This window comes from Hermetia illucens, chromosome 3 (genome assembly GCF_905115235.1).
Source record: "Hermetia illucens chromosome 3, iHerIll2.2.curated.20191125, whole genome shotgun sequence".
Classification (NCBI taxonomy): domain Eukaryota; kingdom Metazoa; phylum Arthropoda; class Insecta; order Diptera; family Stratiomyidae; genus Hermetia; species Hermetia illucens.
In genome coordinates, this window is record NC_051851.1 from 156869889 (window position 1) to 156882724 (window position 12836).

Genomic DNA, 12836 nt, shown 5'->3' on the forward strand with positions numbered 1-12836 from the left:
TTAGTTATCGTACCCAAAACGGGTGCCCTTCTTGGAATCTTAGGGGTTAACCTCTTCTTTCAATTATATTGTCACCCAACATGAAAACCCTTATTTGATAATTGTTCTTCCTTATTGGCATATGGATGCCGGAAATCAGTCGACTCAGCTGTGAATGAGCACCTAAATCACATCAGGATAATAATCAAGGGTCATTACAGTGTTCATTGTCGCCCCAGCGATTATTGTTATTGGCCGTTTGCAGAAAACTGTTAGTTGGTTTCGGTGTACCCTTCCATTACCTCCAGCAACCAAACAGTAAATTAAACTAAAATCTCTCAAGTTTTCCAACAAAAGCTTGAAGTTTATCCAAGACACACTACAAAATAATTTCCCTTCGCCAAATACACGAACCAATTCATTAAAATTTCCCTTGGATGTTCATTTCAGACCTTCGCAAACTTTCTGTTACACCAGCGCCTGCACATCTTCGCCACTTGGACGTTGGATTCAACAATCTCGTAGAACTACCAGAATGGCTCAGTGGTTGCCACCAACTTCGAACTTTATTCGCTAACAATAATCGCCTCCGTACTCTTCCTGAACACCTCTTCTGCAGTGAACTGAACACCCTACACACCCTGCAGCTTGGCTACAATAGGCTAACTTGTTTACCTGCTATGCCACGAAGAAGACTACCCCTACAAGAACTCTTCCTGCAATGCAATGAAATCGAGGAACTACCGGAGAACTTCTTTTATGCCTGCGAAAATTTGGTTTTACTCAACGTGTCCAGCAATAAATTATCCACCCTGCCGGTAGTGGATGGGGAGAATTCGCAGCTGGAAAGATTGTACGCAACGAAAAATTGTTTAAACGACAGAGTTTTGGATTCGTTGATCAAGTTCAGGAATCTGAGGGTCCTCCATGCCGCTTATAACAAATTAACTACATTTCCAGAGGATTGCATCAGAAATTGGAATGAATTGGATGAACTTATATTATCCGGCAACAGACTTCAACATTTACCGGAAAATTTGGCAAATTTAGTGCATTTGAGGGTGTTGAGGGTGCATTCAAATCGATTACAATCGACCCCACCGCTATCTAGAACGAGTACCCTAAGAGTGCTAGATTTGGCGCACAACCAGCTGGATAAAATCAACTTGGTCAGCCTGGTACCAAAGAAATTGCAGTTTTTGGACCTATCATGTAACCTTCAACTCCAAGTTGACCCAAGGCAACTTCAGGTCTGTCGTTCGCAACGCCCGATGAGCCTCGTTGATGTATCTGGAAAAAATCGATCCAGCCTTCCTTCTACTCCGGATGCTTACCAAGAAAATGCAGACATAGAACCACCATGGAAGGTAGGATTCTCTGAAACAGCAGGATCGTCCTCCAAGCTCTACATTGCTCAGTTGCGACTCCCTAATTTCTGCAACACTGAAGGACTCTTTGGAATATTCGATGGGGAAGTTAATAGCACAGTCCCAAGTCTTCTAGTGAAAGTCATTCCGAAGATTCTTTTGGAAGAGCGTACAGTTAAGGAAACTTCCCGGGAGTACATGAAATATACCCTTCTTTCAGCGCATAGAGAACTGAGACATAATGGGCAGAAACATGGAGTCTGTGCGACCCTTTGTCATATTTCTCGGCAGAAGATTTCTCATGATTATTCCGCGACAAGTTCGCAAGGAAGAAAGTTCGTCCTTCGGATTGCAAGTGTTGGAGAGGCTTCTGCATATTTAATACGCAAAACAGGATGTGTTCGCCTCACTCCATCTACACCGAGGCGACAAATTGGAAACAGTGCTAGTTTTCCGCTTGTAGTTCCTGATCCTGAATTATCTGAGTTGGTGCTTGGCGAACAGGACGAATATTTGGTGATAGGCAACAAAAAACTGTGGGAAATTATGGATATTGAAATCGTTGCTCGAGAAATTAGAATCGAGGAGAACGTCATTTTGGCTGCTAAGCGAATTCAGGATATTGCTCAAAGCTTTGGAGCTGAAGAGAACCTTAGCCTTATTATTGTAAAGTTTAACAGTCTAGGAACAGATGTTGACTTCCTGATTAGAGAGCTGCGTCAAACAGTTCGGAAAAAGTCCACGAGTGTTCTTTCAGGATTTTGTAAATGTGGTTGTTGTTGCGAGTCAAACAATAGTTGTTGCCACTCAGCAGGATCAACCCAATTTGTTCGTCAACTCTCTGGTCGAAGTGATCGATCATCTCCGAGTGGACAGAGTGATCAAGCAACCAGTGAACTTACAGCAGCTACAAAGCCCAAAGTAGAGTCGGTATCGAGTGTGACAAGCAAGAAGTCTACAGGACATATTGCAAATGAACGACGTAGTTTGAAAGGGAGCGTGGCCAGGGCAGTTCGAGCAAAGATTGAAGAGGAGCGCGAACGGGAGCTGGATGAGACCGACTCGGCTCTTTCTGAAGAACAGTACAAATGCTGGGAGTATATGTTGGAACAGAACACTCAGCTTCTTTTCGACAAGGAACTCAACACGATCTCCAAAGCCTTCACCAAAAATGATGGTTCTTCCAAAACAGGCACCAATAACTTAAATCTTCTGAGCAACAGCTCAAACTTGGTTCGTGCAACAAACAACAAACTTCTATCAGCCAGTACCCCGCAATTAATGTACAATGACAACCAGCTTAATACGTCCTCCTATCAAAATTCATTCTTATCAAAACACTTTGGGAGTGCAAGATCCTTTCATCCACCCGCACCGACAGGACTTTTTAAATCGTTGAGATTTAACTCCAGTGGGCGACTTCAGCCTATCGGGGGTGGTCCAAATGCGGCGTATTTCGGGTCGTTACAAAGGCTCATGCCGTATAATTTGGAATATGATTTTGCAGTGATGCAGGAGCGCGGCGGTCTACAGGATGAATCTCTGGAACATGAAGGACGGATGAGGCAGTATTGGGGCGTGGCGACCACGGAGTTGTAATTTTTTTGACGAGGCTTGAAAGGAGAGTGCTGAAGTTGGTTTTGAACGTAAATGATCTTATCAAATGTATTTAGTTAATTAGTTTTAGAAATTGTTTTTATTGCTTATATATAGATATGTAGATTAAATTTTAAATAAAATATTTTCAACCTTCATCCTTAGACGGTCTTATTATGGATGCCATATATGGGAAAACACAACGAAATCAGCTATTGGAATCATTTAGTAGATGATCTTGAAAAAATTTGAAAAATGGAGCCCGTAAAGACCGAGGCTGCAAAATTCTTCGGAATGCTTGTGCTTGAAAGTCCTCGATAGATCCTGGTATGAATAAATGTTCTTTTTTTCAGAATATTTTAATATTCGTGGATGTTCGCAATTCGCGATCACTTGCTTACAGAGAAAACAATCAGAATACGCGGAAGTGAAATTTTTGATCGCCTGTTTAGAGAAGAAAAGGATTCTGGGGACGAAAAAATGAAGAAAATGGGAAAAATTTAACATAAATTTTAAACCCTAATGCCAATAATATTATACTGGCTTCAAGGAGAAATGACTTCGTGGGAGTGGTGATATCAGGAGCGAACTGGAATTAGAAACAGTTTTGAAAAAACCCAACACAGTCGTCATTAACGCATATGAGGCCAGCTGTCCGGCTAAGATAGTTAAGTCATTAAGGGATGTACCCTGGTGGAACCGGTATCTAGCCAGAATGAGAACAGAGGTACAAAAACACTTCAACCGGGCAAAACAAACCGGGGACTGGCCGAGGTACATATAGCAACGAGGTACGTACAGCAACGCGATCAGGGAAGCAAAATGGAATAGCTTCAGGGAATTCTGTGAAGGGATTGAACCGATCACAAAAGCAACCAGGCTTTACAAAGCTGTAGCCAAAGGCGGGGCAATATCCTCTGTCTGCTTAGAGAAGGAAGATGGAACATTTACCGAGAGTGAGGAGGAAAGAGGCATGCTCGGAAGCTAGGGGCAGGAGGAACTTTTAAACCACTGAAATCACCCGGAGTAGATGGCATCTTCCCAGCACTGATCCAGAGAGGCCTAGAAATAATCTAAGAGTCTCTTCTCAGGGCGGTAAGGCCAGCATAGCCCTGGGATATATCCAAGAACATGGAAGCGAGCAAAAGTGGTATTTATTCCGAAAGCGGGTGAAAAAGATCCTTTTCACCCTAAATCTTTCGGACCAATTTGCCCAACATCGTTCATACTCAAAACGGTGGAGAAGGGGTTACGCTGCCGACATTGTTTTAATCTGTAGGGGCAAATATGAGGGTACCCTATGTGATAGAATCCAAACTGGATTAAGGGTTACTAGTGACTGGTGTAGGAATGTGGGACTGCGTATCAATCCAGCCAAATCCACCATAGTATCATTCACTAGGAGACGTAAGCTTGATCTCCTGAGAGCCATAAGGTTACATGACATAGAGGTGAAAAGAGAAATAGAGGTCAATTATCTGGAAATTACGCTAGACCAAAAATTACTCTGAAAGGCGGATGTTGAAAAGAATTGCCGGAAACATACAAGGGCTCTGATGACTTGGAGGTCCATAGCTGGAAAAAAATGGGATTGCAGCCCGAAGATACTACTTTGGATATATACTGCAATAGTAAGGCCAATGATTAATTTTGGAACGGTAATTCGGGCAAAAAGAACTGAACTCAGCACACAAGCCAGGGAGTTACATAAACTCCAACGATTGGCTTGCGTGTGTATCAGTGGACCAATATGGATATGGCTAACGGCATCCCTGGAGGTCCTTCTAGGATTGACTTTTTTTCATCTGTACACAAAGGCGCAGGCCAGGAGGGCAATCTTCAGGATGGCTGGGAGTATTAGTGAGGCGAGGAGCTGTCTAAATCGAAGGAAATTTGATATTCTTTCTAGGCGGTACCCGAATTATTGACACTAAGGGATAACATGATAATAAGATTTCATTTCGATAAGAAGTTTGAAACACGCTGGAGTAACAAAGCAAACTGGGAGAACGTGCCTGTGACATATGGCTTAAACCAGCAACTGATTACTTGGTACACTGACGGATCCCTCACCGCATAGAGAGCGGGTACCGGAGTCATTGGTCCAAGGAAAATATATTTGGAGCCAATGGGTAAGGACACTAGCATATTCCAGGCGGAAATATACGCCATAGACAAATGTGCGTCCTTTAATCTCCAAAAGAACTAAAGGAGACAGGACATTGCTATTCTGACTGATAGCCAAGCAGCGATCAAGGCACTTAGATCCAACCAAGTGAACTTTAAACTGCTATGGGAATGTCTTGAGAGACTGAATACGCTGGATACTCTGGGTTCCATGTTGGGTTGGAAGGCAGTGATACTGAGGCCGCATAGAGCAAGATCGAGCTGACCACCCTAAGCGACCGAGAAGTATGCCTTGGTCCCACCTTAGGCATCATCCTTGCCAAAGCCATATTTGCATATTTGTTACAAACATACTGCATGGATGGCTCAAGTGGTTAGAGTCCTGCGCTGTCGTAGCGGAAGATCACGGTTCAAATCTCACTGGTGGCAGAGTGATTTGTTATCGTGATTGGATGCCGGATACCAGTCGACTCAGCTGTGAATGTGTACCTGAGTCAAATCAGGGTAATATTGTCGGGCGAGAGCAATGCTGACCACATTGTCTCCTACAGTGTACTGTAGTGTACCGTTACGGCCTTGAATGAAGTGCTCTAACACACTTCAAGGCCTTGATCCAATATTAATTGTTGCGCCAACGATTATTATTATAATGCACGTGTTACTTATAACTGAGCTTCGTGTATGTCATCACTCTCAAGTATTTGATGGTTAGCTTGGAAGTGTGATATGATTTACAATTCAATGCGGGTGTTTTTTTTTACGGCGCTTGGTGATGAGCACCGATCGTTTCGCATGAGTATTGCTCAAAATCCTTGAGATGCTTTGCGACTACAATCAATACTATATAGTTTTCGTAACCCACCACCGTCGCTTCCTCCAGAATCAGAAACATACGAGGGCGGTCCGATAAGTACTTAGCCTCTCCGCCCGATGGCGCTACTATCGCAAGAAGTATTTACTGTCGTGTAGAACATTCTCTTAGACGGCTACTGTCAAAATTTTAGTCGAATAGGACTTGTAGTTTTGTTTTTAGCGCGTGTAGAAGCGGGCGTGTGGGCGAATTTTAGAAAAATGGAAAAAGAACAATATCGGTCGGTGATTCGATTCTTGTTTTTGGAAGGGAAATCGCGCAGCGAAATCAAAGAACGCTTGGATGCTGTGTACGGTGACGCTTCTCCTTCGATGGCGACCGTCAAAAATTGGTTTAATGAATTTCAACGTGGTCGCACGTCAGTTTTTGATGAGCCACGCCCCGGTGCCCCGAAAACGGCTACTGCGGAGAAGAACGTTACAAAAATCCATGACCTTGTATTGGCAGACCGCCGATTGAAGGTACGCGAGATAGCCGAGACAGTAGGCATCTCAAAAGACCGCGTGGGTCATATCCTGCACGAAATTTTGGGCATGAGAAAGCTGTCGGCGAGATGGCTGCCGCGTTTGCTCACTCCGGACAACAAGCGCAATCGTGAAACCACTTCAGAGCAGTGTTTGACGCTGTTTAAGCGCAATTCAAAGGAGTTTCTTCGTCGTTTCGTGACCGTCGACGAAACATGGATCCACTGGTACACTCCAGAGACCAAGGAACAGTCGAAACAGTGGACTTTACCCGGCAAACGTGCTCCCAAGAAGGCAAAGACTGTGCAATCGGCAGGAAAGGTGATGGCCGCCGTTTTCTGGGATTCACAAGGTGTGATCTACATCGACTACCTGGAGAAGGACAAAACGATCACAGGGCTGTACTATGCCGAATTATTGAGCCGATTTGACGCCGAATTGCGGAAAAAACGGCCGCATTTGGTGAAGAAAAAAGTGCTCTTCCACCACGATAACGCACCGGCTCACACTTTCGCCGTCGCCACGGCCAAATTGGTCGAATTGGGCTACGAACTGCTGCCCCATCCACCGTATTCCCCAGATTTGGCCCCGTGCGACCATTATTTATTTCCTAACTTGAAAAAGTCACTCGCCGGGCAGAAATTTGAGTCGAATGAGGAGGTTATAGCCGCCACGGAAGCCCACTTTGCAGACCTCGAGAAAACGTATTTTTCAGACGGGTTAAAGAAGTTGGAGCATCGCTGGAAGAAGTGTATCGAGTTAAAAGGAGACTATGTCGAGAAATAAATCGCCACTTTTCAAAAATTTTCGTTTTTTTTTGGTAGGCTAAGTACTTATCGGACCGCCCTCGTATTTGTTCCACAGCTGTGGGTCCAGAACAGAGCCCTGTGGGTGAGCCCGTGGAGACAGCGCACTCCTTTGTTCCGCCATCAGTGTCATACCATAGCTTCTGCTCTTATAAGCAGCTGCTGACAATAGCTGGGAGATAGGCAGGAATACCAATCCGAATTGAATACATTTTTCACGTCCAGGGTCACCACCAACCCACATATGCTATTACTACGTGGAAAGGCCACGAAACGAGGTTTGCCAGCTTTAGGTAGCAATGTCGGGGCAGCCAGCCTTAGGTTGCACACTGCCATGAAGGCAAGCTTGTAGCATGCTTTTGTAGACCAGCTTGACGAGGTTTTGAGCAGGCTATTTTCTTGTCGTGTTTCTCTCTCCATAGTTCAAAGGTAATGCGATCTTTGTGGGTATAGTCACGCTAACGTGCCTAGACGTACAACGCACCAGTGTCGAGCTGACCAGTGTGGGTATATAATTGAACGAGACCCCCCTTTTCAAAATTTGTATATTACCTTCGTTGGCAGAACTATATTTAACTAGGCAGAGGCCTCTAGAGGGCTTCGGCCTTTTGCGATATTCTGTTTGCTTCCTCATTCTAGTGCCCACATATTAAAGCCACCGGAAATAACCTTTTAATTTCCTAAATCCTAGGGATTTGCCATCTCTGGCGATATGCTAGTTATCTCGTCCCTCCTTTGGTTCGCACAATAGGGTCTGTCTATCTATCTGTCATACGCACTTTTCTCAGAAGTGGTGACACCTATTGACATCAAATTCGGTAAAAAGGTTGGAACTGTGAACCTCCACGAATGTGGTAAATTACTTTGCTGCAAGTTGAATTTAAGGTGGTCATAAACCTAAACTAAACAAAACCTCTCATACCTGAAACACCGATCTTCCGGGTTTCAGCATATTGGCTTATCAGTCTCGTTTACAAACCAAGGACGTTGCTTCATCCAAACTCGACGACATTACATACGGAGAGCTGCTGAGGTCAGATTAAGTTTCTAGGCCAGGGAAATTTTGCGTGGATGGAGTAATAGCAATCGCAAGAACTTGCATTCGTGCTCATATATCTTCGTTGGAGTAGACAAAATAAAGAAATCACTAAAGTGATTCAACTAGGGACTCTCTAACATTGGTGTATTAATCTTCAAAGCTTCAAAGTTTGGGTTGAGTAACCGAAACCAGCCTATTTCCTCCAGATAGGCTGGCTTCTGCAGCTTCGAGTGCTCGGCACACCTATCAAGAACTCTTCTTTGCCCAACCGCTTTTTCATAAGGCTGCTTGGCAATTCGTGGATACCACAAGCGAGGGTTTTTTTCAATTATTGGCGGATTTAGAAGTCAAGAGTATTGTCAAAATTGACGAAGTTAACGTCATTAACAGGCCCATGGAGGACCCTCTAGAGGAGTAATTCGCACTATTTTTTTCTTTTTCTTTAGCCTTTGTCCCGTTCAGAGGCAGGATTGATTGGTCTTGATCGGCTGGGTCATTTAGGTCCGATCTGGATGGGGTCGCGAGCCTCTCAAATCAACAATTATAATTATATTAGGCCATCGTTGTTTTGGCCGGCCTTTTCCTCGTTTCAAATCGACTTCGATGGGGATCATTTTCAATATTGAAGCAGCTATCTAGCGTCTTCCAAAATTATACAGGATTATGGCGCCACTTGCTGTATTCAAAGGGATCAACAGACCACATGCTCCAGCTAACTTTCATGACTATAGGTCTAGCTGTTTCCGAATAAATCGGGTATGACAGGCAGACAGGCAGATCGATGTGGGATTGCCAAATCGCCCATCAGGCGCGTCCCTTCGTGCGGATAAAGGAATGCTCGGCGGATGCGTAGGTGTGGGTGCATGGGCATGTTCATGAACAGGTCGGGTAGGTGGTAGAATAGTACCCACCCATGGGCAAGAATGGCTATGGAAAGGACACCCAGAATAAGAAACAGGGACTCGGAACCCCAATACTGGCCTTTGGGAGTGGGTAAGCAGGCTCCCGGCCGTCGAGATCCGTCGACGGTAGTGCGTCGGTGGTGGATTTCTTGGCCACCGTTGCATCGAATACTACTAGTAGCCTGGAGAAAGAGGGATTTAAAAGGAGTACATCACTCCCGAGAACGCCTGTTCAAAAAACACCGAAAGATGCCTCACAAACTGGTCATTCATAGTGGGGTGACTACAAATGCTTGGGAGATGTCGCAGGACGAAGTGTTTGATCCGTTTAGGAGAGATCTCATCCGAAGTTACCGTTAGTGAAAGAAGAAAATCAGGGAAGATCCGACAAAGGGGAAGTGGTCAAGATCGTGGAAACAGCGACGCCGGCTTCAATCGATCCAAGAGAGGTAAATCCCCAAAAAGGAACCAAGGAAGCATGGACCAAAATTGGCGGAAAAAAAATGCGAAAATTATGACCCGAATTGATTATCATCTCGAGAAAAGGTGATATGACTTATGCTGATATCTTCAGGAAGGTCAAATCCGATCCAGAGCTGATGGACCTTGTAGAAAGCGTTAGCCGAATCAGACGCTCCCAAAATGGAGATTTGATGCTAGAGCTGAAGAAGTCTCCGGGCAAAACGGTTGAAAATTGACTCGGCAAGGTGGAGAAGTCCTTAGGAGAAGAGGCGCAAGTTCGGGCCAGAATGCAGTTCGTAATAATTTTTTTGCAAGATTCCGCAATCAGAGGACAGAGGCATCCAAACGGCAACTATAAGCTTACCAACTGAAGTAGTTTTCAAACTATAATACATAGCGGCGAAATATATCAGTGAGTGCCGCAAGTCATATGTTTAGGAGGCCTGTTCAGGTTGAGCTTGAATGTATGCTTTTCAAGAGAGAAAGGACGTCGAATGTTGACACGTTGCAGGCAGTAGCAGATGCGGCTGGTACAACCGCAAATGGTGAGACGCATAACGAGAGCATGGGACGCTGCTATGCCAAGGCGGGGAATCCTCGCCAAAAAGGCGCTCAAACTATTGGTGGAATGAAGAGATGACGGAGTTGCGGGTTGCATGTTCTCAAACTAGAAGGGTCTGCCAGAGGAAGACTAGACTTCGATGAGAAACGGCAAGTATATGTGAACCTTCGACGTAGGTTTAAGCAGGCTGTAGGTACCAGCAAGGATGCTTGAAAGACTTTGCGCAGAGATAGACCAAAGCCTCTGCGTAGACGGTGGTTAGAAGAAGAAGAGAGGGCGGACATCACATGTAACCTGGCTGCATCTTTTGCTCGATATCGTGTTGGCGCAGCCCCACCGCCCCGCCCCCCTTTTAAAGGGCAGCGAAAAAAATATAAACAAACATTGGACGTCTACACCATACTTGCGGTAGCTGACGAGGAACTTGCGCAAATTTGCCGGAGAATTGGTGATGACGAAGCTCTCAGTCTGGATGCAGTTCCCAATGGAGCTCTTAAACTCGCTGTTAATACCAGAACTGACTGGTTTATCCGCGTATTTGAAACATGCATGCTAGAAGGAGTTTTCCCCGATCGGTGGAAGAGGCAAAAACTAGTTTTGCGCCCGAAGCCGAATAAATACTTAGGGTATCCGCGCGGTTTGTCTTATCGACACCACAGTAGGGAAGATGCTCGAAAGAATCATCTACAACAGACTGTTCCCTATGGCTGTTCCCTATGATATAAGGATGGACTATCCGAGCGACAATTTGGATTTCGACAAGCCGACTCAACGATCGACGCGGTGGATGTAGTTTTGAAGCTGGCTCGAGATGCTGGACGTCAAAAAGGCGTTCAATTCCGCTAGCTAGGAGTTGATTAAATGTTCACTGGCTAAAACGGGTTTTCCTTGTTATTTGGCTAAGCGCCTCGAAAGTTACCTCTCGAAAAGGATACTTTGGCACGATACCGATAAGGGTTTCAAGCAGTACACCGTCACCGCAGGAGTACCACAGGGCTCAGTGTTGGGTCCTCTCCTGATGTACAATTGGGTGTTGCCAAAGGAGGTCACGATAATCGGCCGTCTCGTTGCGAAACAATCTGAAGACGTTGAAATGTACACTAACGAAAGCATTAGTTCCATAAAAGCATGGGTGGAGATGGTCCAGCTTGACCTTGCGGAACAAAAGACGAGAAACGGATACAGAATACCGAAAGGCAAGAGTCGCAGGAAAAATGGCAGGAACGGTGTGTGTGTGCGATGACTTGCAGAGTTGCGCTGGACGTACACTTTGATTCCTCGTATTGAGGAGTGGATGTAGCGACAACACGGTGAGATTAACTATTATCTGAGGCAATTCCTGTTAGGACACGGTGGTTACAGGAAGTATCTGCACCAATTCAAGTTGGATGATTCTCCTTTTGCTCAGAATGTGATTGCACACCTGAGGATTCGGAGCATGTTATGTTCCGCTGTCCATGATTTTACTGAGGGAAAAGGAGCCTGGAAGACTCTCTGAAAATCAGCACAAGCTCGCAGAACATCGCCGAGGAAATGCTAAAGTCGGAGGAAAACTGGTGTACAGTGAACTAACCAAAAGTATACAGGAGGAACTTGGAAAAGCGGATCACGCAAGGAGAATGTAAAGAACGGAAGGTTTGGTCGCTTAAAGGGTAGTCCTCTCCGCGAAGAAATGCTTTGCAGAGGTTCCGCGGGAAGGAAGAAGGAGAAAGTGGGGGTGGTTTTAGTGGGCTGCTGCAACCTGACGCGGCAGTGCCTTTCCAAGATTTTCATCTTCATCCATAAAAAAAAGATAGATAGACGGACGGACATCGACATCGACTCGATTCTAATAAGGTTTTGTGTGAAACAAGGAAAAGGGGTTTCAACTCGAATTAAAGAAGTCTGACCCCAGCATTATTCAACATCTCTGTGGAGTTTATAATTCGAAAACTGACAATGAGTCTAAATAGAATGCTATCAACAAATCATCGCAGATAGGTGCCTATGCGGATGATGTAAATATCTTGGACCTTTTGAAAGAGACATCGAAAGAGGTCCTGGGAAAGTTTGATGAAGTAGCGAGGGAGGCCTGAAAATATACCGATAGAAGACCAAAGTCATGACAAGAAAAAATTACCAATCAGATAAAAGGAGGCACTAAAGGAATAATCCGCGCACACTTGTTGTCAGCCAACAGAGCCTATTTCAGCTTACAAAAATTGTTCCGCTCGAAACGTCTTACCGTAGAGTCAAAGCTTTTACTGTACAAGACAATGATCTTGCCAGTCCTCATGTATTCCTCGGAGACTTGGGTTCTTAGCAAGACGAATTGCGAACTCTTGGCCGCGTTCGAGAGAATAATCCTCCGAAGAATTTTTGGCCCTCTACATGAGGATGGACGATTCCGTAGTTTACATAACGACGAAATCTATGAGCGATACCATGACCGTTCGGTTGTGGATAAAATCGGCTCAATAGGTTACGGTGGGCAGGTCACTTAATCCGTATGGATGAGGATGATCCAGCCTCTATTGTAGAAAAAGAAGACGAGGCATAGCTTTTGGCACCAACATTTGTTGCAACCAACACTCTGGTTTCGCAATAGGAGAAATTTAACTCTCTTTTGCTGTTATCTGAGGTTTTATTGTCCTCTGTGTCAAAGTGGCTAAAAACCCAGAG

General features: G+C 44.9%; 1 protein-coding gene across 1 annotated transcript in view; it reads left to right on the top strand.

Annotated features, from left to right (window-relative positions):
* LOC119653228 (protein phosphatase PHLPP-like protein) overlaps positions 1–2965 on the top strand; it is a 41769-nt gene extending 38804 nt beyond the window's left edge. Inside the window, exon 5 of the mRNA XM_038057815.1 lies at positions 430–2965. Within this exon, the coding sequence (XP_037913743.1) occupies positions 430–2945 (2516 nt within the window). The 3' untranslated portion in view covers positions 2946–2965. The remainder of the gene's footprint in view (positions 1–429) is intronic.
* Positions 2966–12836: the final 9871 nt, after the last annotated feature.